This window comes from Leptonychotes weddellii, chromosome 15 (genome assembly GCF_054177405.1).
Source record: "Leptonychotes weddellii isolate Sample4059 chromosome 15, ASM5417740v2, whole genome shotgun sequence".
Lineage (NCBI taxonomy): Eukaryota > Metazoa > Chordata > Mammalia > Carnivora > Phocidae > Leptonychotes > Leptonychotes weddellii.
This window is the reverse complement of record NC_138383.1, coordinates 19,997,505-20,020,353: the sequence shown is the minus strand read 5'-3', so window position 1 is coordinate 20,020,353 and position 22,849 is coordinate 19,997,505. Positions and strand designations below refer to the sequence as shown.

The window sequence follows — 22,849 nt, the reverse complement described above, 5'->3', positions numbered from 1 at the left end:
ACCTTTTTGACTACCTGCATGCACTTCTTTGTTGTAAAAAGATCGTTCTTGAACATAAAATAAAGAAATGTACGCCAAGAAGCACATCCTGTTGTTGCTTCCTCTTGTTTCATAGTTTTTCTGCGTCCTCGGAATTCAATCTCAGCTATAGGCGCCTATACACACGGCCAGGGGCGCGCTCACACTCGTACGGTCACACACATTCATCACACACACGCACAGACAGCCCTCGGTGGCAGACACACGGGCAAGCGTACGTAATACACAAAACCCCTCAGGCACCCGTGCAAACAGACGCACACATGGTGATGGATTCACCCACAGACACGCAGTCCCTGCCAGCCTCCTGGAAAGAAAGCCGGCTGCGGGGCAGGGCCAGACATTGCAAGGACAGCGCGTCCTCTGGGCCTCGACCCTCCAGGCCTCCCTTCACCACCACCACCAACCCCCCCCCCCGCAACTGCCCCCAGGCAGAGGAGGTCTCACCCCTGAGCTTCACCCTAATTGCCTTCTCTGTGCCCTGCCCCCAGGCTAAGCAGCCTGAGCCTCTGCAGCCTTTAACCCTTTGGGGCTACGCCGTCTGTAAATGGTGCAGAAATGGGAAGAGAGAGGGGCCTCGGCTGGCAGCTGGATGTGACTAATAATGCCACCTTCATTCAGCTTTTAGGGGAGGCCTCAGGCAGTGGAAGAGTCCAGTGTCAAGAACCCTGTGCACATGCTGTGCATCCTTGGGCGAGTCACTTCACCTCTCTGGGTGCACAAGGAGGGGGGCAATCTATGAAGCTCTGAGATGTGAAGATTTCATGTCCCGGTCTGGGCCCTGCTTTCATCCCCTCCCCTGGGATCCCTCTCACCATGCTGACATCCAAGGCCAATCCCAAAGGATATGTGATTTGTGCATCTGACAAGTACACATAGGGCACCTGGGGAGCCTCCCAGCACCACTTCCTTCCCCTTCGCCATTCCTCCAGCACTCACCACCACCATGGTCCTGTTATCCGGCAGTCTGTCAATGGCCAGCATGCCCCCGCCCGGGTCTTGGCTCAGCTGGGTCTTGTCCGACTCCGACACCTGCCCAGGGCTCTCTCGGGCTCTCCGACTCCAGCCCTGTGAGGTCCCCTTGGCAGCCCATGCAGAGCCTCGGCCTGCATCCTGACCTGGGAGAAGGAGACAGAAAGCTGAGTCCCAGCAGTCAGAGTGAAGGTCCAAGGAGGGGCCCAGCCCACGTACTGTGCAAAAGCCCCAACCCCACGCCATCCCTGACTGTGGGGACACCCCACGTGCATGAGAGCCCCGTGCCAGCCCCACGCCACACACTCCGCACACAGGACACCTTTAGTCCCTCACCCCGGCCCTCCGCAGTAGATACGATGCTCTCCCTTTTGCAGACAGGAATCAGGGGCTCACAGTGGTTAAAGAATGTCACACCTTGGGTTAGGGATGGAGACAAGTTCCAAACCTCCAAAGGGGTAATTATTCTCAACCTCTGCTGCACGCTGGAATCATTGGCGGAGCTTTAAAAATTCTTCATGTCTGGGTCCCACCCCCGAGATTCTGATATAATTGTTCTGTGGTGTGGCTTGGGCATTAGGAGTCTTAAATGATCCCCAGGGGAGCTTTTGAGAAGCCCTGAAGGGAACTCTATAGACAAGAGTGAGAACCATTGCTCTGGAACACTCCAAACCCGTTCCTTATTTCTCCGTCAGAAATGGCACAAAATCTCACCTTCCAGGTGACTCTGGGGACTAGAAGCTAGAGTAGAGTTCTTTTAGTTCAGGGCTTCTCAACATTAGCACTATCAACACTCTGGACTGGAGAATTCTTTGCTATGGGGGCTGTCCTGAGCGTTGTAGCAAGTCCAGCAGCATCCCGGCCTCTGCCCACTAGATGCCAGTGGCATCTCCTCCCAGACGGTGACGATCGAAGATGTCTCCGTGATGGGGACCACTGTTTAGTCCTATGACTACTTGCAAACCCCTTGGGCAAGTCCCTTTCTCCCTAAAACATGGAGCTTCGCCACCATCAAGGATGGCAAATAGGTTTCATTTCAAAAGTCATCTCCAATCGATTAGTGACAGCCAGGAGCACTCTAATTGAGACAAACTCGGAAGCTCCATCTGTGTGCAGCAGGAAAGATTGTCATGATCAATTAACAATGTCTGCCGGGGACACAGGATTGGAAAGACACCGCACACCGGCCATTTAGCAGCCATTCCTAGATTCTGTGTTCTCTTCTGTCTCCTCTAGGTCATTAAATGTATTCTAAATGTCACAGAAACCATGCTTTTCCTTTTTGGAAAGATTTGTGCCCCCAAAGATGTGTCTTATATTGTTACTGCAATTATCACCCCTACTATGAATGTGTGTATGGCACACAGATCACCGGAGAGGTGGATCTGGTATTTCCTGTGATATTCATCAATTCCAGGCCCACCCAGCATCGGACACCCTTCTCCACCTCTGCCTGCCCCACCCCTCCCCAGAGCTCCTGGATATAACCCTCTTTCCTAGAGCACCCGATGGTGTAACTACGTGCCTGTCTCCCTGGTAGACAAGTTCCCCCAGGACAATCCCCATCTTCTGCAAATGTGTATCCTCAGTGTCTAGCAAACAGTAGGTGCTCAATCACTGTTCAATTGAGGACACGATACTGGAGGTAACTCTTGGGAGCCAGCAAGGACAGAGGTTGAGACAAGGCTTGGCCAGCACCAGGCCTGAGGCTGGGGCCAGGACTCTGCTGTGGGGCCCTGGTTTGTCATTAGACATTTTATCCAATTAAGTCATTCTTGGCTGTTGGTGCTTGCTGAACCCTTGCCGGCCCCCCTCTCACTTCTCTGCCCCTAATCGCAACCAGATGCTCAGGAGAAGGTGGGGAGAGGGGCGGTCCCCAGGCCCCTTCCCCAAGTTGCCCAGTGGCTGAGATGGGCCTGCACCCAGAACAGGGAAGGCAGTTTGCCCATGGCTCTGACCCCAAGCCAGGGCTGTCTTGCCGCTCTCGGGTGGGGCCCACAGCTGCCTCTGGAGATAGAACTGTTTGTGCTGGGCTGCTTTGCCCAGCTCCCCAGGTCATCCTGCAAGCAGCCCTCGGGCCTGGGCTAGAGCCAGAACAGGAAAGGAACGTGTGCAGAGCTAATGGAGGAGCTGAACCGGTCTGGAAGGGGACGCTGGAGATCTGCAGACATCACAATCCTGCAACTGAGACAGGAGGGTACTTGCAAAGTGGGGGTCCAAGGCCTGAGAAGAGGGCTGGAAAGGGGGGCCCAACCAGCTGTGAGGTCAGGGAAGGGACACCTGTACCCACAGGCTGTGTGACCTTGGACCCGTCCGTTGACCTCTCTGAGCCTCCATTTCCTCATCACTAACGCGGGGATGACAGTCATACCTACAGCACAGGCTGCCATGAGCATCAAGTACAAAATTCAAATGAGAAGGCTTTGTAATCAGAGAGCTCGGGGCCCAGGTCAGAGGCAAAGAGTCCATGGAGGCAGGCAGCGAAGGGGATGGAGAAGGAAGCGGCCCAGGAATCTGCCCTACCCTGACCTAGCCCCAGTCTGACCCTCTCAACCCCACCCCCACATCTGTCTCCCTGCCACCCCGCCCCCTCCCAGTGGGCTAGGACAGGACATCACCCCCTCAGCCTGCGGAAGGAGCCAACACAGCTGGTGACTCGCATGTGTTGACTCAAGGTCCCGCCCTCCTCCCTGCATGCTCACACATTGCCGCCAGCTGGTCCAACCCTCGGCCACACTCCGCTCTACCTTCTGTCCTGCACCGGAGAGCTTCACCGGCTCAGCCCCCATCTCACGCCTCCGTATGTGAGTGTAGCTGCCTGTGGGCACCGGCCAGAAGTGCCCAGAGCACACCCCGGGCATGTATCCACCCGTTCACTCACCCACGGCCCCAAGTCGCCCACCGTCTAGTGGGCCGTCACAGCAGTAATAGGGGGAACAAGAAATGACGGCTAACTTTTCGAGAATGCTTAGGGCTAGCCCTCTTCCAAATGCTTGAAACCCATTAACTCATTTACTCCCCACAGTAACCCCATGGGATGGGTGCTAGGTTTGATCTGTTGTACAAATTGGGAAACTGAGGCGTGAAGGTGTCAAGGAATCTCCCAAGGTCACGCAACTAGTCCGTGGCAGGATATGTGCACACGGGTGGGCTGACTTCCAGGCTCCCCAGACTTCAGGGTGTGCTCAGGCCACCGCAAGGGCAACAAGAGGGGATTTCCTAAGGTGCAGGGACAGCCCAGGGAAGGACCAGCATATGGGCTGGGCTCACTGGGGGCCACCTGGGAGTCCTGTCCTGGGAGCCCGTGTCCCCTGGCACGCAGGGGGACAGCCCAGCAGTACTGCCCCAGATCCCCTCCATGGGCCACTGCCCTGCTCTGGCGCAAGAAGCCCCGGGCTGACCGCAGGAGGCCGCGTCATGCCCAGCCCCAGGGCCTGGTCGAGCCGCCCTCATCCCACCCGCCACCCAAGCTTGCCCTTCGGGCCCCACAGCCACCACACAATCCAGGAGCTCCTGTAGCCTCCACCCTTAATGCCCTCGAGCTAGTCTCCCGCACACCCAGGAAAACTTGATTCCGTCCCTCCCAGGCTTCAAGCTCGCCACAGCCCTCCAGCCGAAGGCCCTTCATGACCGGTGACCAGATCCCTGCTCTCTCCTCCAGCTTCCTGTCTCCCTAAAGCCCTCTCCAGGACCCAGCCCGGCTCTCTCTGGCCACAGGGCCTCACACAAACGGCTTTCCCAGCCAGGACCACTCTGCTCCATAAATGAACCCCTCTGATGAGTTTTTGCTCATCCTTCAAGTCCCATGAGATGGCACCTCTTCCCAAAACGTCCCCCGACATCTGTCCCCCGTCACTCCAAATGCTACCTGCACCGTCCCAGCCCTGATCCCCACATGTAGTTGCTGCCTGTGCATCTGTAGGCTCCAGGCACCTGACTCTGAGCAAATGCTCAGTAAGCACAGATGGAGGAAGGAAGGAAGGAAGGAAGGGGGGAGGGAGGGAGGGAGGGGAAGGGAAGAGAGGAGGGGAGGGAAGGGAAGGAGGAAAGGAAGGGGGAGTCTTCAGAAGCTCTGAGTACTTGAGATCCACAGGCAGAGAACACCCTTCCCCCAGGGCACAGCCTAGAAAGCTCACGGCCGTGCCACAGCAATAAAAGAGCGCAGGTTTGGAATCATACAGGCTCTCGAGGATGAACCCTGAATCTACTACTTACTGACTGTGACACTGGACAAATTACATAATCTCTCTAAGCCTCAGTTTCCTTATCTGTAAAATGGGGATAACACTTGGTAGGTTGTTTTGAGTCTTTAACAAAATCATATACGCAAAGCACCCAGCAAAGTCCCCCTGCCTTCCCCAGGTTTAACGGGAGGACCGACTTTCCTAGGGGCTTGAGAGAGTCTCCAGACCCTGAGCTGAAATCTTGCATCCTCATTACAAAGCCCCCAGTTGCATCCTCTTTCTGGGAAACCCACTGAGGTTCCCACTGAGGACCCTCCCCTGGGGAGAGGGAGGGAGGCACAGGGAATTGGCAAGAAGGGACCACCAAGTAGTTAGAGGAGAAGAGGAGAGGAGAGAAGAGCTTGGCTCTCTGTGAGTTTCTCTCGAAGGGAGGGTCCGGGGTCCGTGACCACCTCCTGATTCACTCACTCATTCAATATACATTCATTGAGGCCCTACTGTGTGCCAGGCACTGCGCTGGGTGCTGGGGCGACAGTGAACAGGTGGACACAACCCCTGTGCCCAAGAAGATTCTAGTTGGAAAAGACACATGAATGAATGAATGAATGAATGTGGCAAATAAGAATGTGACATGGTGATGAGTGCTATCAGGCAGACGAAAGGTTGGGTTTTATTGTTCACCTGGGCAGAGCCATCAGGGTGGGCCTCTCTGAGGAGGTGGCCCTTGAGCTGACTGAGACCTGGATGAAGAGATGCCAGGACTTGAAGACCAGCATCCCACAGCCTGGATGTGTTGAGGGATGGGGCTGGGGAGAGTGAGAGCAGGTGCGGGGATGGCTGGAGGCTGTCTGACGGCCCCTGGAAGAAGTTCGGATTTTAGTCTTGGTTTGTCTGGAAGTGTCTGGTGGGCAGAATCATGACTATAGGAGCCCTAGATGCAATCTGGTCCAAACCCCATTTTAAAGAAGAGGAAACCCAGGTGCAGAGAAAGGAGGAAGGTGCCAGGGTCGCCTGGGATAGGTGTTGGGCCTGATCTCCTGACTCCCAGACCAAAGACACGCCCTCCAGCTGCCTCTTCTTTCTCTGTTTTAGGCAGCTCCCATTCCCCTTGGGCCAGACCCTGCTGGCCCTGCCGCACCCCATGCATCCTAAGGCCATCTTCCTGTCTGTCCATCCGTCTGTCTATCAGCCTCTCGTGGTCTTTCCTCACCTCCCAACTATATCTTTGGGCCATTCATCTTTGTCCTGCTCCCGTTCTCATGACGGATGAAGTTGCAAGGCTCCACCAAACAAAACAACCCATCGAGAGGGAGGGGAGATCTCAGCTCCCTCCTGAGGGCCCCCCAGCCCAGAGAGCTTGGAGTCTTGGGGCTAGATGGCACCCCTTCAAGTCCAGTTCCCCACTGCCCTTTCATCAGATCTGAGGGCTCCACCACTGATCCCAGCCAGGCTTAGCAGCATCCCCCAGAATGCCCTACCCCCCACATCTCTTCTTCCCAAAAGACACCCGGCCCCCACCTCCACACAGGCCCTTCCTCCAATCCCGCCGGGCCTGGTGAAAAGAACCGCTGGACTGGGAGTCAGCAGCTGTCCACCCTGGCTTCCTAGCGCTTCCTGAAGTCCGACCCACCTCTCCTGCCGCAGAGAAAGTCCATTTTTCCAGGCTGAGTCTCTGGCAAAGCCGAGGAGACAAGGTGTCCTCTACTTAGAAATTTGATTCAAGTCTCTGCCTGCCCCTCTCTTTCTGGCCTCCCCACGTGTCTACTACCCCAACTGGACTCTGAGGAGGCAGTCCTCAGCCAGGCCCCAGGCTGGCCACCATCCCCCAGCACAGGCTCGTTATCTCCCAATTCCCCTTCCCCAACCCTTTCCATGGTTCTCCCAACTCAGTCAGGGGTCCAGAGCCCTTCCTCATCGCCCAATCGCATTCTGAATTCAGAAGATCTCACCAAGTTTGGGACTGCAGAGGACCTCAAAATCTGACCTGCCCAACCTCTTCCTTTATATATATATATTTTTTCAATTACCAGTTACCCACATATATCATAACAGATCTGAAAAGGAAAGACAATCCTAAAAAAGAAGAAAAAAATCTCTCATAATCCCACCACCAAGAGTCAAAGATTTTGCTCACAGCCTCACTTTAGAAGTGGAGAAATAGGCCCAGAGAAGGAAAGTAACTTGCTCAAGGTCACACAGCAAGTGAGATGCTGGGACAAGAAGCCAAGTCCCCTTGCCTTCTCTGTGTGATCTCCCTGAAAACTGGTGCTTCTGTACCACCAGGCTCTTGCCACACCAACTTCCAGGGCTCTCTGCCCGCATTTCCACCATCAGCACCCTTCCCCACCCTCCTTCTCCACAGGGATCCAGGCCCGTCTCATCTACACAGGAGGACTGAGGACCATTAGAGTCAAGAACTCTGTCTCAGATGCTGTGCCTGATGCTAGCACACTCCAGAGACATAGCAGCCTAACTACAGCATCTCCCTGGACAAGCCCGTGCCCCCGCTCCATCCCATTTAAGGGACACCTATGTCCCGGAGGCATAAAGTTCTATCTTCCCAATTCTCTCTGTCAAGAGGCTAGACTGAAAATTACCCACCTCCCCAACCCCAGAGAAGTTCTGGGTGCCTGAGGAGAAAGGAAGGGAATGTGAAATTGCATGCTGAACAATGGTTCTTTTATAATACAAGAGACTCAAGAAGGACCTCAGAAAGGACTTCCAGGGGGAACAGATGATTGTGGAGACCTGGTGTAGGGGAGAGGAGTGTGCAAATAGGAGCCCCCCACCATCCACAGCCAGAGCAGCTGATGGCCAAAGGCCACCGGGACAGCAAGGTGGGAGACCAGGAGCATCCTGGAGACTGGGGAATGGGGGGGCAGGGGGTGGCTTCTTCCTGAGCCCAGGACTGTTCTCCAGGCTCCAAATAGGGAGAGGAAGACAGTAGGACAGGCTGCTACAGAGCTTCCTCTGGGAGAGATGCTGGGTCTCCACCATCCCCCTGGCTGCTCCCACCCAGCCCCCAAAGCTGAAATCCGACTCAGACCCAACCTGGGTCAGCTTGGGGCTGGGGTGGGGCGTGGGGGGCAGGAACAGAAGGAGGTGGCAAAGCTGGGGCAGGAGGCACCCCAGACTCCCCCTCTCATCAGAATTCAGCCTCCCTCGGCGTGACCAGGTCCCTATGACTCCCCCACTCTCCTCTTTGGGGCCTTATGTAGCCCCCTCTACTGGGTTCCCTCCAGTGTCCTTCCAGGAGGGAAGGAGAGGTGGGGGGCATCAGGGTCTGATGCCTGCACCCTCACTCACACACCCTACGTGTTTAAGAAAGTGGGTCCCTGTCCACCTGCCACAGCCCACAGAGCTCCTGGCCCTCCGCGGACAGTCCCCGCACCAGCCCGGCATCACCTGCCCGTGGGTACTTACCCGCGCCCACGCCCGCCGGCCAGCCCCCTCCCGCCCCCCGACCCACCCCGACCAACTCCGGCCGGTCCTACCTGCTCCGGGCGGGGGGCTCAGCGCCCGGGCAGCCTCCCTGAGCACCAGCACCAGGAGCCAGAGCTCTGCCCGCATGGTGGGTGCCAGGACCCGCCCCCGGCCCGCTGCGGGCCCCGGCGAGGGGGGGGCCGGGCCCGGGCGGCGCGGTGCCCGGGGCGGGCGCGCCGAGGGAAGGGCGGCGAGGAGGCGGCGGAGCGCGGGGCCCGGCGGGGCGGCGGGAGAGGCGCGGGCGGGCGGCGAGCGAGCCGAGCGGCGGCCTCCCGGAGCGCGGACGGGGAGGGGGCGGGGCGGGGGGGGCGCGGCGCCTCCCGAGCGCTCCCCGAATCTTGCCGGGTCCTCCCAGCCCTCCCCGAGCGCTCCCACGGCGGGGTTGGGGGGGGCGGGGGAGGGCGGGGGGCGGAGTAGGGGACAGGGCGGGGGACCCTGGGCTGGGAGAAGCGGCCCCCCAGCCCGCACCTTAGCTCCTGCCTCCCTTCCCCTCCTCCACCCCCCTGGGAAAGCCGCGGAGACAAGACCGGGGTGTGTGTGTGGGGGGGTGCACACCCCAGGAAGGGACAGGCGTCCCGTCCCTCGGGCGGTGGACTCCTGCAATACGCACCCCTTCCCCAGCTCTACCAGGCTTCCCGACTTTCTGGGCTGTTCCTCAGAGTTCTGTGGGTTTCTGATGCCCATCCCCACCCCAGGAATCTCCCCTTGCAGCACAGACCCCCCAGCTTCTCTCGCCAACAGAGGCCCGAATTCCACTCCCCTCCCCAAGGCTCCTCTCCCTTTTTCCCGTCACCCCCAGTTCCCAGCACCGTCTTGCCCACCAGCCAGGCGGACACGGGGGTGGAGGGGCCCGGCTTACCCATACTTTAACCCGGACTTCCCCTCACCCCCAGACGGTAACTGAGGCCACCCTTCTCTCTGGGGACCCCGGGCCTGTTCAGGGTCCCAATCAATCCTCAAAGCCAGCCCCCAGAGCAAGAAGACGTCTCACCCCACCTGCCACCACCTTATGAAGGACTCTGGGGATAGATCACCTTTTTTTTTTCCTTTTCTTTTCTTTCAGGACAGAACAAAAATACCCGCAATTTAGGAGATTTAATAGACGGCGGGGAATCAGGTCAGGACACGAAGGTGCCTGTTCCCTCCCCTGACCTACTTCGTGCGTTGGCAAGGAGCTGGAGCATTGGAGGGTGGGAGAATGAGGGGTGAGGGGCACCTGGTTTCTCACGGGGCTGGGGCCTAGGGACTGGACAGTCACGGACAGGTAGGGGATGGTCGCGGAGAGCCCTTCAGGGCATTCCGCAGGAAGAGGGATACGCGCGGGGACAGGAGTGTGGGCTGGAAGAGGGGGGTTCCCTGACACTGAGGCCAAAGACAGGAACTGAGAAGGGAAACAAAAACTAAAGACTCCCTAACCTCTCAGAATCCCAGTTCCTCCTTCCTCTGGATCCAGGGTCCCAGAAACGACCTCCTCCAGCCCTAAACCCTAAGCCTTTACAATGGGACAAGGCAAGGCCTGTCTGTAAGTTCTTCTTGTTGTCTAATTCAAATCCCGAGTTTGCCGACTCTCAAATAGGAACAGGCCGCCGCCTCCAGCTGCGGCTTCTTGCTGCCCTCTAGCGGCCAAGTGGCGAGCCGCGGTCTGTCTTACAAGGTCTCTTTAAGGGCTCGGACTGAAAACAGAAGCTTGGAAATAATTCGAAGCAAGTGACGTGTAAATTTTTTAAAATGTAAGCCTCTAGAACTTGCGCGTACATCAGAATCACCTGGAGGGCTTATTAAAAATACAAATTTCTGGGCGCCACCCTCAGGTTCCTAATTCAATAGTTCTGGGAAGAAGCCGAGAATCTGCATTTCTAACACGTTCCCAGGTGGTGGTGCTAGTCCGGGGACCACATTTTAAGAGCCATTGCTTGAGATTTCCCGCTTCTTGCACTCTCTCGCGTCTTTCTTGCACCAATTGTCGTATGCCCAGAAGGGAGCTGGCGAAGGCAATGTCAACGTAAAATGGGGAAGGGGGAAAAAATGACATAGGGAGACCAGGACCTTTGCGGCCAAGTGAAAACGACTAGCAAGGGGGCACCCGGATTTGAACCGGGGACCTCTTGATCTGCAGTCAAATGCTCTACCACTGAGCTATACCCCCCTCTGCTGACGTTTGGGCGCAGTAACCTCTTAGTGCTATGAGTGCGCAGGCGCTGTGACGAGGTTGTGAAAAGAAGCGGGGTCCAATGTTCACAAAAGTTGAAAATAATATAATCTCAAAAGATTACTCGCCTGGACGCGGAACTTGTTTCCCGAAGCTCTGAGCTAAAGATTTCTACTGAATGGTGTAAGCAAAATGGAGTTTGGAAAAATCCCTCGAGATCCTTCGAGATCCCTGGTTTCGGGGACATTCCCTGCGCCGAGGTCCCCCTCTCCTGCCCTGTCGGAGCCCCTTTATTGCCTCTTGGCGCCCCTCTCTCCGTCCTGCACGCCCAGGCAGGCTTCTCTGGGCCTTCCTTCCCCAGCCCAAGCCCGGCCCTTAGATAGTCGGCCTCCCTCCGCGGAAGAGCGGTCGGGTCGCTGGCCAGGCCCACCTGGGGGTGCGCCCGCCTCCGCCCGCGCGCTTCGGGAGTGCGCAGTCTGCGCTGTCCCCCCAGGGTTAACCAGCAACTTCTCGCCCTCGCACTGCATCCCACCCGTAAACGCCCGCGCGGGCTGAGCGCGTGGATCTGCGGGGTCAAGACTCCAAAGTCGCCTGCCTGCAAAAGGGGGTGGTAGCCCCCGAGACTGCAACCCCTCTTCCCTGCCAGGGCACTCTGAGAGGTGGATCGCAACCCCTCTCCACTGCTAGGGCACTCTTGAGAGGTGGACCGCAGGACAAAGAAAACACGAAAAGTCTTGTCTGGAGAGGGGGCACCCGGATTTGAACCGGGGACCTCTTGATCTGCAGTCAAATGCTCTACCACTGAGCTATACCCCCGCCACGTCGCTTACCCCTTTATTAGAATGGATTTCTGTAGTCTAAGGGGAATATTAAATTATGTTTTTATCCGAGGGCTGTGTCGAAATGACCTCATGAAAAGAACAGGTTGTGGGCTGGGTGGGGATAGCTAGAATCCTGAGCTCTTTTTCCATCATCACAAGGAATCCTAGGCCTTCTATAACTGTGTCCAGGCGTCCCCAAGATGTCCACGGCCTGACTTGGGAAGGAGAGAAACCCATGGACTCCAGGACCATCTCAGGTCTTATGGGGTAACAGCAGGTCTCAGCATACAGGTGGACAGCCTGGGTTTCCATCCTTGTCTTCCGCTCTGCGTCCATAGAAATCCCCAAAGGCCCCTCCCCGCTCTTCCATGAGTCAGCATCAAACCACTCCCACCCCTAGACCCAGGTAGAGCCAAAAGCTCCCAGTCCTGGCAAGTCAGGAGTCAGTTATCTGGCAAAGGATGGTAGAGCCCAGGACCAAAGAACCAGCCAGTCCCCTAGCCAGATGGACTCTTGAGGCAGTACCCCCTTCATTTCCAAGGAGCATTTCCCCGGACCTGATAACCCTGTACAAAAACCAAAAGCCAGTTGGAAACACAGGTAGCAGGAGCAGGCAGAAATAAGAGGTGAGCAGTTTTCAATGGCATTTATTATACTTTTATAAAAATTCTAAAACAATGACAAAATCATGACAAAAGACAGTCGAGATAGGCACGCTGTAGGAACTGGAGACATGTGGGAGGAGTGGGATTCACACTGGAAGGACTGGAGGGCATAGGATGGGATGGCTTAACACTCAGCTGTGGTCAGAGCCAGCATCCCAGAGGGAAATGAGAGGCATGGGAGGAGTGGAACTCCCCAAAGTGCAAGGCATGTCCTCCTCCGGGATGTCCCGTCCTTCTTCCTCTCCCTTCCCACCAGTTTTTTGTTTGTTTTTTTTAAGATTTTATTTATTTATTTATTTATTTGAGAGAGAGAACACATGAGAGGGGGGAGGGTCAGAGGGAGAAGCAGACTCCCCCCGATGCGGGACTCGATCCTGGGACTCCAGGATCATGACCTGAGCCTAAGGCAGTCGCCCAACCAACTGAGCCACCCAGGCGCCCTTCCCACCAGTTTTTGGCTCTGTCCTCCTTCCCCTGAGCCTGCCCCTTCACCTTTCTGGAATCTCCTTTGCTCAAAGATGGCTAAGGGGCCAGAAAGCTGGGGCGGGAATCGATGGATAGGGGGTGGGGTTCTAGGAAATAAAGAGCAATTCCAGGGGGTCTCTTACTCCATCCCCCATTTTTTTTCCTCAAAGAGGTTGTGGGCTAAGGGGACGGGGCTCCACTTCCCAATCCCTCGACATGTCCAACAGCTCGCCTGTGCCTCCAAGGACACCTGCTTCCCTGGAGTGAAGGGCAGCTCTTCTGCTGTCCTGTCTGCAGCAGGTCAGGGTGGGCAGTCTAGCCCCTTGGTGGCGGGGTTGGGTTGGGTGGACTGTGGCGATCTCACCGTCCAGAGCTGACCCAGCTCCCATCAGAGAATCGTAGAAAAGTAATCGTCACTTGGGCTTTCCACCCATGTAGTCCAAGCAAAACCCCCCAGAGTCCTTGGTTGGCCTCAGGTCGGGGCATCAGTTGGCAGTGGCCTGAGATTGCATCCACTGGAGCCCCGTGGGCAGCCTGCGGGGAGGATGGAAGAGGGCAAAGATCATTATATCCCATGAGGATGATGGCCTCCAAGCCCCCAGCCCCTACCCAGAGCTGATGGATTGGATGTAACAACCAAAGTTACATCCCATCTCTCAGTCGACAAATATAAACGTACTGGGCTAGGGGCTGGGGTGACTGGTGAAAACACAGACATGCCCTCTGGGGCTTACAGTCTAGCAGAGGACATGGATGTGGGTTGGGGGAGGGAATGGCAGGAACACTACCAGAACTGTGTGGTTCCTTGGGCTGACCTGCCTGCAGTCTCCAGGCACCCGAGTCCCCAGCCTGCTGCGATCCCACTCGAGAGAGAGAAGAGGAAAGAGAATTTTCCAAGCCTGATGCATGCAAGGCCCTTTCTATGTGACCATGACTTAGCTACTTTCTCAGCGGTACCTCAGCAAAAATTGCAACATTTGCCCACATCCTTTCAATCTCCCTTTCCTACTTGATCTTTTTCGAGCGCTTGCCACTTTTTAACTTACTATAGATTTTTCTTAATTTTATTGTTTATTGTCGGCTCCCTCCCACCATAAAGTAAGCCCCATGAGGGCAGGGGTTTTTGTGTTTTGTTCACTGCTGTTTCTCTGGCACCTGGAAAAATGCCTGGCACAGAGCTGGTGTTCGATAAATGTTGAATGAATGATACCGTTTACTCTCTACAGAAACTCTAAGAGAGAGTCAGTATAATCGCCCTCCTCTTTACAGATGAGAAAACTCGAGGTCAGAAAGCCTCAGTGACTTCTGCCTGGAAGGCTTGGCCCCCATGTCTTCCCATGGCTGTCTCCTCCCCCTTCAGGTCTCAGCCCAAAGGTCACCTCCTAGTAGAGGTTGTCCCTGACCACCAGAGCTGAATCAGACCCAACCCTGCCCCATCTATCACTGTTAATTCAATTTCACTCTCTTCATGGCACTTCTCAGTACCTGAAAGGTTTGTGCTTAGATGGAGGGTCACCTCTCTCCCCACTAGAATACACCTCCTGAGAGCAGGCACTCTATCTCGCTCACCGCTTACCCACAACAACTCAGCTGTGGGTGGGTGCTTGACAGACTGGGCCCAGGAGCTAAGTGTGAGCCAGATTCTGACAGCAGAGAAACAGGAGAAGGTTCTGATGGTCAGCTGTTCGTTGGTCTGGCCCAACCAAGTGGTGGGGTTGGGTGGGGCAGCCACTAACCCTTCCCCGGTGAGGGCACAGCAGCCCTGGATGTGCCACGGGTGGTCTTTGATGGCGCTCAGAGTGAGGAACTGAGAGATCTCCACAGTGGTCATGGAGTTGTTCATAACCTGCTTGTTGGCAAAGATCAGGACATAAGCATCTCGAAGAGCCTGTGCACAGAGGAGCCTAGCCCCATTCAGCCAGCCAGGGCCTAGCCTCCCTTCCCCCTTCCCCCACCCCCGAGTCCTCCCTAGCTCCCCTGCTGTCCCAGGTGGGACCGGCGGGGGGCCACCACATCCGCGGACACCCACGGCTCGGGGAATGCCTGCCCACCAGCTCATATGCTCCTTATGACAGTGCCATGAGGCAGGAATTTGGTGATCCTCCCCCATTTTGTACTTGGGGAAACTGAGAGAAGTGAAGTGACTTGTCTGGAGGTCCCATGGTGAGTGAGAAGTGGGGTCACGACCTGGACCAGCAGCTCTGTCTTCTGCGATCAGTTGTGCGGAGGGCATTCTGGCCCTTCATCTGGGATAAACTAGCCCCATCCAAACTGCTAGGGTAGCGGCTCTTAGACACCAGGGACTCAGAAACGAAGCTCAGAGAGGCTAAGTGAGCAGGCTAAGGTCCCACAGCTAGTACACCGGGCCCTCTCCCAACCTCAGGGGCCTTACCTCATGGGCCAGCATCTTATACAGCTCCTCCCAAGTGGTGGGCAATCGGTCCCGGTCGGTGCTGTCAATCACAAGGATGATGAGCTGGCCAGCAGAGAGCAGCTGTGAGTGGTGGGCTTTCTCCCGCCCACTGTGCCCCCCCACCCGGCCTCGGCACCGCCCCGTGTAAGCCCCACAGAGCACGGGTCTGGTCTCAAGCTCTCACCGTCCTAGTCCCATTTTCATTCCCTTTTCCATCCAGACGGTGGGGGAACACAGCACGACTCTGACTGTGTGCCAGAGGCGACGCCCCGGTCGTTCGTGACGGTGTTCAGGTCCCACCACAGCCCTGGGCGACTGGACTAGGCTTAGCGCCATTTACAAGCGAGATGGGTTCAGCGAGGCGACAGATCTTGCCCCAGGACACAGGGCTGGTGAGTAGCAGTGCTGGAATTCGCCTTCGGTCTCACTCTGGGAAGCAAACCACCAAATCTTGCAAGAGTGAGAAAGGCCCCCGGAGACCGAGGGCCTACCCCATGCAGTGCATCACACAGAAAGCTGCCAGCCAACAGACGAAGCTGCCAAGAGGTATTCAAACATTTTTTAAAAACACTGTGCTGCATTAAGGATTTGAAATGTATGCGTTAGCTGTTGTTTATTATGGGATTTTCACAACAATTCAGGGCAGTCGTTATTACAGTCTCCACCTCACAAAGTCAGGGAACCAAGGCTCAGAGAGGTTAAGTGACTGGCTCATGTCACACAGCAGCCTTCAGGGCCCCTCCAGCCCCAACACTGTGCTCACCTCGGGGTTGGAGCAATATGCATTCCAGGTAGAGCGCAGAGCCTCCAGTCCCCCTATGTCCCACACGAGGAAGTGTGTCTTTCGCAGAACGAGCTCCTCCACGTTGCTACCGATGGTGGGAGATGTGTGGACCACCTCATTCATCAGGCTGGGGAGGGAGGAGAGGGCACCAAGAGTTCAGCCCATTCTGCTCCCAGCTCTGGGCCCCCCACCCCTCGGCTCCCGAGTCAGGCTGAATCTAACTCAGAAAAATTCGGCCCAGGTTGGCCAAGCCTCTGGGCACAGGGGAATGCAGGCAGGAGTGGGACCGAGTCCTGCCCTGGCGGGGACCGCAAAAACAGGAGTCATATTAGAGTCGTGTCCCCAGACTTTAATATGCAATTGAATCACCTGGGAGTCTTGTTAAAATGCAGATTCTAGTCCAGTGAGTCTAGGCTGGGGCCCAGTGTTCTGCATTTCCAAAAAGCTTCCAGATGATGGCAATGCTGCTGATGTGTAGACCACACTTTAAGCAGCAAGGAATTGGGAAAACGAGACAGATACAAGTGAAGACCATCAGAGAGGTGCTTTGTTTAACAGAGAGAACACACATTTTTTATATGTAGGGGGTGCCTCTGGAAGATCTGGGCATCAGGGGTGATTGAGAAACTTACTTTTCACTGTATGTGCTTGTAATGTTCGATGTACTCTTTTCTTCTGGTTTAAAATAAACATTTAGGGCGCCTGGGTGGCTCAGTTGGTTAAGCATCTGCCTTCGGCTCAGGTCATGGTCCCACGGTCCTGGGTTGGAGTCCCACATCGGGCTCCCTGCTCTGCGGGAAGCCTGCTTCTTCCTCTCCCACTCCCCCTGCTTGTGTTCCTGCTCTCGCTATGTCTCTCTCTGTCAAATAAATAAATAAAATCTTTTTATAAATAAATAAATAAAATAAACATTTACATATATTTCTTTTTCAGGGGAAAATTTTCCTACGTAAATACTCTGCAGGTTCCAAAGGGGGAGAGATGCCATCCAGAGAGTGGACGTCGGGAGCTACAGAGCTCAGCCAGACTCAAAACTAGCCCTCCCCTTTGGGTGTGAAGAGGGGGAGAAAGTTAAGAGGCAAAGTTCGGGCGCAGGAGTTAGAAATGTGGAACCCGCCACTAGGGGGAGCGAAGAGCAGGGAGGCAGGAAGTCCGTTTCTGCCAGCCTCAGGCCTCCAACAGGGTCTGGTAGGGGCGGGGGTGGGAGGGGGATGGCGGGGACCGTTGGGGTCGCCCATATCGGGCAGGATTCGAATGCCAAGCGAGGGGGCCACAGAACTGAAGGGTCACTATGCCAGGAAGATCACAGAGCTTCCCCCGACCATCATTCCTCCTGGCTACTGGAAAACCCGGGAACCCAGGGAAGGGCTCCGGCGATTGGTCCAAAGGTCAGTCAGTCTGATGGGAAGAACCAACCCCCACCTCTTTCCATCAGAGAGTCACTTACAACTGGTAGAGAATGGTGGTCTTTCCGGCGTTGTCCAGTCCCACGATGATAACCTTGTGCTCTGGAGGCATCCAGGGGGGAAGGCAGGGTCAGGGCCAAACTCAATAACCAAGGGACTGAATGCTGCATCGGGCTTCCCAGGAAGGAGACGAGTGTTTCCAGCGAGCTGGGAGACCTCTGCCCACTGTACCACTTCTGCTCCCCTGCACGCCTCCCCGACAAAAACCCAACAGGGCAGGGTTCCTCCCCCCACCCCCAGACCCCGGACAGCCGCACCACTCCCGGACAGTGGAAATGACTGCTGAGCCCCGCCTCCCTCGCTCCACATTTCCAGAAAAGTGGTTGCCGGAAAGGTCCGGGTCGCCCTGGGCTTGCCAAGAGAAGGGGTCTGGAGAAGAGGCCACGATCGCAGGAAACCCGCGGCCGCTTTTAGCCAGGAGGACGGAGGCTCGCCGGGCCCTGCGCCCCGGGGTGCACCGAAAGCGCGCCACCCGCGAGGAGCGGGCGGGGAGGGGCGGGGAGGGGCTGTGGGAGGGGGCAGGGGAGGCCGCGGAGCCTGCAAGGAGTGCCCACGCAGGACCTTCGGAGCCCGAGGTCCCCCAGCGCATCCGCCCCGACCCCAGATCCGGGAGCCCCAGGTGGGACCGGATCAAAGCGGTCGCTTGAATGCGCTGTGCGCCCTTTACCCTGGTTCCCGAAGATGCCCATCAACTTGGCGATCAGTTGTCCCATGGCGCGTCCCAGGCCGGAGAGGGGCAAGACTCAGCGACCTTCGGGGGCCCGGGTCGAGCCAGGGTGCTTAGAACCCCGCCCCCCGGGGAGGGCCGAGCGAGTTTTGCCTATGAGGTCACGGAAGCCCGAGGAGTCACCTGCGCGACCTGGGAATCCCCTGGGATGGGGGGCCCCTCGCAGGTGCTATGAGTATCACGACGACAGCGAACAGGCTACTTGTCTAGAGCCCTGGAGGTGCAAGGAAAGTGGGGTCCAGACTCCACATCCTCCCCTTTGCCTTTGCCCTGAGAAAACTCCAGAGGTTCTCTGGGTGAACTGCTCCCCCACTGTATCAAGGAGGCCAGGCACAGTGACCCACTACCGGGTCCCCGCTCTCCCTTCTCCAAGTGGCATGCCTGGGACACTACACTGAAGCAAAACCCTACCTTCTGCACCAGCCAGCTGTGTGGAGCAGGCAGCTCACTGATCCTCTCTGAGCTGGGAGAATATTCCAACCCTCAGCAGATCCCTACTGTTTTCACTAGTGTGGCTCTTGCAGGCCGACTCAAAGTGAGTTCCCTTAGGGAAGGGCAGGGTCTCCCTTCCTTTTGGAGGTCCCTTGGTGATAGGTAACTTCTAGGAATAAATCCGTACTGCTTCTATGATTCATTGGCAAACTGCTCAGGCACAGCTCCCAGATCTGGGGGGATGGGCATCTTAAGATAAGGACGGAGCAAAAAGAGAGATCTCGCAGCCAGAGACCCTACAGAGGGGTACCAGATGCCAAGAGCCAGCAGAAGAGAACCTGGGCCAAGAGAGAGCCAGGCTGGAGGAGGGAGAGGGAGGAGGGGACTCTTTGTTGTGAATTTCCTTCTTTGCATAAACTGGGGAAAACCAGAAAACAAAAAGAGAAGTGGGAAGGCAAACCAACCTCAGGCTGAGGGGGCGGTTAGGAGAAGCCAGTTATCACACAGGAGAATCAACTCCTTCTGCCCCCGACTGCCACGGCCCTCCTATAGCCCATTAGTGCTCCCCTCCACCAAGGGAACAAACTTTACTCGTCTCCCTGCCTCTGCCTCCCCCTAATTCAGCACAGCCCTATTGACCTTCATAAAGCACAGCTCAGAGTCCGTCACTCCACAGCTCATAAACCTTCAATGATTCCCTATTGCCCACTGGTTCAGATCAGCCACCTCACCTGACATTCAAGAGCCTCCGTGAACAGCCCCCACCTGCCTTTGCAGGTGATCTCCCACCTTCTGCATCCACTGGTCCTTGCCCACACATGCCCAGCTCCTTCCAACCATGCTTTTGCTTCTGTGTTTCCTCCACCTGAATGTCTTTCACCTTCTCAGAAAGGTGGATTCCTGAAAGCCTTTAGCTGCCTGCCATAAAAGCCACCTACTTCTCAAGCCCTGGCCTGGTTCTCCAGACAAATGGGGCTTCTCTCTACTCTGAGATTGGACACTGGCCTGTTTCCACCAATCAGCTGTGAGGCCTGGAGTGTGGGGTTCGGGTCTTGTTCACTTGTGTTCTCCCCGCACTCCCAGCCTGGTCCAGTGCCTGGCACACAGTAGGACCATGTTGCTATTGGAGTGAAGTACAATGAGTTATGCTAGAGCCTGGTGTTTCGAGCATTAAAGAAGTGTGAGCACAAGTTGAAGAGGAATGAAGAAGGCTGGGAAGTGTATGGAGAGCAGAGGGAAAACAGTTGGCTAAATAAGGAATTATCCCACCCGCCTTGGTGCCTGGAGTTAGAGCGAAGGAGAATTGACTACCGGAGCCCATTTCAGCCCCAGGAAAGAAGGAGAGCTGGGTGCGTTAGGGTGGGGGTGCAGAGGGGGCTGGGGGAAGCAGTAATATTTTAAGCACTTTTACCATCTTTCGGGGGAGAAGGAACCCCTTAGTGCATCCTGCCCCCTCCCCCAACTACCACCACCAGTTGCAGAATTGAAAGTGATATTCTGCTAGCTGGAGCACAGTCAGTAAACAGACGAGAGCTGCCTCGGCTGCCAGGCCTAGAGCCTGGGTCTTAGGGGGCATTCATTCCTTTATTTGACAAATATGAGTCAGGAGTTAGGAAACAGGCCAAGTAGACAAAACAGACCCGGTCTGGGTCTTTTGGAGCCTTTACCGTCTAGTGGGAGAGAGAAATATACACATCAAAAAATAAAACCAAAACAAAGCCCTGAGAGACAGTAGGTAAGAAGGCACACTTTTCTGAGGATGTGATTATTGGCGCTAAGACAAGATTTTTCTTTAGGGTACCAGCTGGAACACCCATTGCTCCCGGGCCGTGGAGGGAGCTCAGCTTCCTTGATTTTTTGGAAGGTGGAAACCTTCAGCCACACCCAGGACTAAGGCCTCTCTGACCTCAGCTCAGAAGCTGGACAGAAGCTACTGGTCAGGGAAGGAGACGAGGGGTTCCCGATAGGAGGGGTCCCCGGCGCCTCAGTTCTCAACTCCCTGAGGTGGTGGTAGCACCAGCCTCTGGAGACCTAATCCCAGCTGACTTTACCGTTGTTGAAATCCTCACATGCTGACAACCACCAACGTGCTGAATGTACATCAGTTGAGGGCTGTGGTTACCAAAAGATAAGAATCTCTCTTTCTTCATCTCTCAACACCTCTAAACCACCTAGAAATGCCCCCACCTGCAAGTTCCGGGCAAATGCAATTTCCAGGCAGAAGGCACATGAAGAGGAGACAAACGTATTCAGACACCTGCTTCTTCCTCCCCAGCCCTCCTCCCCTTGCAGAAGCCGGAGCAGGGGAATGGGCACGAGACTTGGAGTTCACAGGCACCACACAGAACTTGAACTCCAAAGATCTGAGTTCAAGTCCTTGCTCCGTAGCTGTGTAACTATGGACGTTGCTTAGCCTCACGGAGCTTTATCTGTAAACTGAAGTTAGTAATCCCTGCCCTTGATTCAAAAGATGGGGCTCCACCCCCAGATGGAGCTCTCTGCAGTTCCCTGATTCTCCAGACTAAGCACCCAGCTGTCTTCTGTTCTTCTCCTCTTGGGTGTCCTTCCACAGGCACCATAAACCCACGTTGTCCAAAGCTAGACATTGTTTCTGATCCTGACCTGGTTTTTCCACCTGCTTCCTCTATGTCTGGGAAGACCATCACCCATAGTCGCCCCCAGACGCCTCCCTGTCTCTCACTGGCCACCTCCAATTGCTCTCCACGAGCTCTGGATTCTAACTGCTAGATGTTTCTGGCAGTCATTGCCTCCTTTCCCATCCCCCTGCTATGGCCCAGTGCAGCCCACCCTTGTTTCTTCTTTTTTTTAAATTATGTTATGTTAATCACCATACATTACATCATTAGTTTTTGATAGTGTTCCATTCACCCTTGTTTCTTACCCAGAGTATTGCAGCTGTGTCCAAGCTAGGCCCACCAATCTATGCTCCAAACCGCAACCAAGGCAACTTTGTCATTGCTGCTTACAATCCTTCAATTTCTGCACAGCAGCTTCAGGACAAAGCCCAAACTCCTTCACATGACTCAAGGTCCACCGTGATCTGCTCCTGCCGGCCCTTCTCTGACCACCCCCTTGAGAGCACACTTTGCTGGTGAAGTACCAGGAACATGCCATGCATGTTACCTGCTTCCCCTGTCTTGAACACTTCCCCCCCTGCCCACCCAGGTTAACTCCTAACCAGCCTTCTAGACTTCACTCAAGCCTCACCTCCTCTGAGAAGCCTCTCCTGACCTCCCCAGGCTAAGGGAATTACCCTTCTACCAGGTTCCTGGAGAACCCAGTGCTTCTCCCAGCAGAGCTCACCGTGCTGTCCTGAATTGTCTGTGGCTCCCTTTTAGACTTGTGCCTGGTACATGGTAGGTGCTCAGTAAATGTCCAATGAGTAAACACAGGAATAAAGGATTGATTCCATTGAAAGGCAGTGGGGTCAGAGCGCTAGGCTGGGAGGCAGAGACTGGACTCCAACCCCAGCAGTCTTTGCCGTCAACTCCCTGGGACCTTGGGCCAGCCACCTGACCTGCAGACCTGCCCAGTTCCTTTCCTGGGGTCTGCTAACCCCTCACCTGGAAGGTCTAGATGTCTGCTGCCCTACACCCCCCCCACACACACACACACTTTGGGCAGAAACCTTCAGGTAAGGGACCCAGGAGCTCTAGTCCTCCAGGTCCACCACCCCAGAAACAAGAACCAGGAGAGTGGCGACATGGTTTGTGAGCGCCACGTGAGGCAGGATACAAGTGCCAGGCACGACAACAGTCTGGGGTCCACATCCTGCCAGCTGGGGATGACGGAACTGACATAGTCCCCTGCCAACTCTCTCTCGATGTTCTCGGCTGGGGCTGGTGGAGCCCCCATTCTCTGCCCCCGCCCAGTAGACCTCTTCCATCTCCCAAAGATGGTTAGCAGGGCCATCAGTGGAGGAGGGAGCCAGAGGGAACTCGGTCACCCTCAGGAGGTGCTGGGCAGCAGCCAAGGCCCCAGGAGCAGAAAAGCTGGATCTCACCCACGGAATCATGCCTGCGACACCCCACTTCTCCACCTCAGCTTCCCATTCTTTTCTGGCTCTGCTTGTGGGGAAACGGGTAAGGCTTGGGACTGAATGGGAAGCAGCAGCTGAAACTGGCCACACAGGACCGTGAGGCCTCAGAGAGCCGCCAAACAAAGCCCCGTCTGTCCTGGTCAATCCAGGGCTCGGGGCACGGCTTGTCCCCGTGCCCGCCCCTTCACA

The 22,849-nt window shown here is 55.9% G+C and overlaps 2 protein-coding genes and 2 non-coding genes across 9 annotated transcripts in view; all 4 read right to left on the bottom strand.

Annotated features, from left to right (window-relative positions):
* The window catches only part of PLXDC1 (plexin domain containing 1), a 47,228-nt gene extending 38,391 nt beyond the window's left edge, over positions 1-8,837 (bottom strand). For 2 of the 3 annotated variants that reach the window (XM_081805083.1, XM_081805084.1), the window contains exons 1-2: positions 8,690-8,836; positions 979-1,157 (exon numbers count right to left, since the gene is read on the bottom strand). In XM_081805083.1, the coding sequence (XP_081661209.1) occupies positions 979-1,157; positions 8,690-8,765 (255 nt within the window). In that variant the 5' untranslated portion in view covers positions 8,766-8,836. Of the gene's footprint in view, positions 1-978; positions 1,158-8,689 lie in introns of all 3 variants that reach the window. The other variant, XM_081805085.1, reaches the window with a different exon arrangement.
* Positions 8,838-10,752: 1,915 nt separating this feature from the next.
* TRNAC-GCA (transfer RNA cysteine (anticodon GCA)) lies at positions 10,753-10,824 on the bottom strand. Its single transcript has one exon. It is a non-coding gene; the product is annotated as a tRNA-Cys (tRNA).
* Positions 10,825-11,571: 747 nt separating this feature from the next.
* TRNAC-GCA (transfer RNA cysteine (anticodon GCA)) lies at positions 11,572-11,643 on the bottom strand. The gene has a single exon. It is a non-coding gene; the product is annotated as a tRNA-Cys (tRNA).
* Positions 11,644-12,268: 625 nt separating this feature from the next.
* ARL5C (ARF like GTPase 5C) lies at positions 12,269-22,843 on the bottom strand. 4 transcript variants are annotated; one of them, XR_004078865.2, is made up of 7 exons: positions 17,423-17,888; positions 16,608-16,834; positions 16,345-16,459; positions 15,376-16,102; positions 15,171-15,254; positions 14,515-14,624; positions 13,287-13,312 (listed from the first exon to the last, which is right to left on the bottom strand). XR_004078865.2 is itself a non-coding variant. In XM_006743310.3 (6 exons), exons 1-6 carry the CDS (start codon positions 18,152-18,154, stop codon positions 13,264-13,266), a joined length of 540 nt encoding a protein of 179 aa, XP_006743373.2. In that variant the 5' UTR covers positions 18,155-22,843; the 3' UTR covers positions 12,269-13,263. The 4 variants fall into 4 exon arrangements, 1 of the variants encoding a protein (XP_006743373.2); XM_006743310.3 differs by lacking the exons at positions 16,345-16,459; positions 16,608-16,834 and adding an exon at positions 18,109-22,843 and having other exon boundaries at positions 12,269-13,312; positions 14,515-14,666; positions 15,955-16,102; positions 17,423-17,483; XR_014140497.1 differs by lacking the exon at positions 16,345-16,459.
* Positions 22,844-22,849: the final 6 nt, after the last annotated feature.

Bases quoted from the DNA above. Each gene is read 5' to 3' on its own strand.
- ARL5C (XM_006743310.3), bottom strand. From the start codon at position 18,154: ATGGGACAACTGATCGCCAAGTTGATGGGCATCTTCGGGAACCAGG. The intron at 14,667-15,170 runs GTAAGGCCCCTG...CTCTGTGCACAG, and splicing joins ATAAGATGCTGGCCCATGAG to GCTCTTCGAGATGCTTATGT. The intron at 13,313-14,514 runs GTTAGTGGCTGC...TCCTCCCCGCAG, and splicing joins TGTGCCCTCACCGGGGAAGG to GCTGCCCACGGGGCTCCAGT.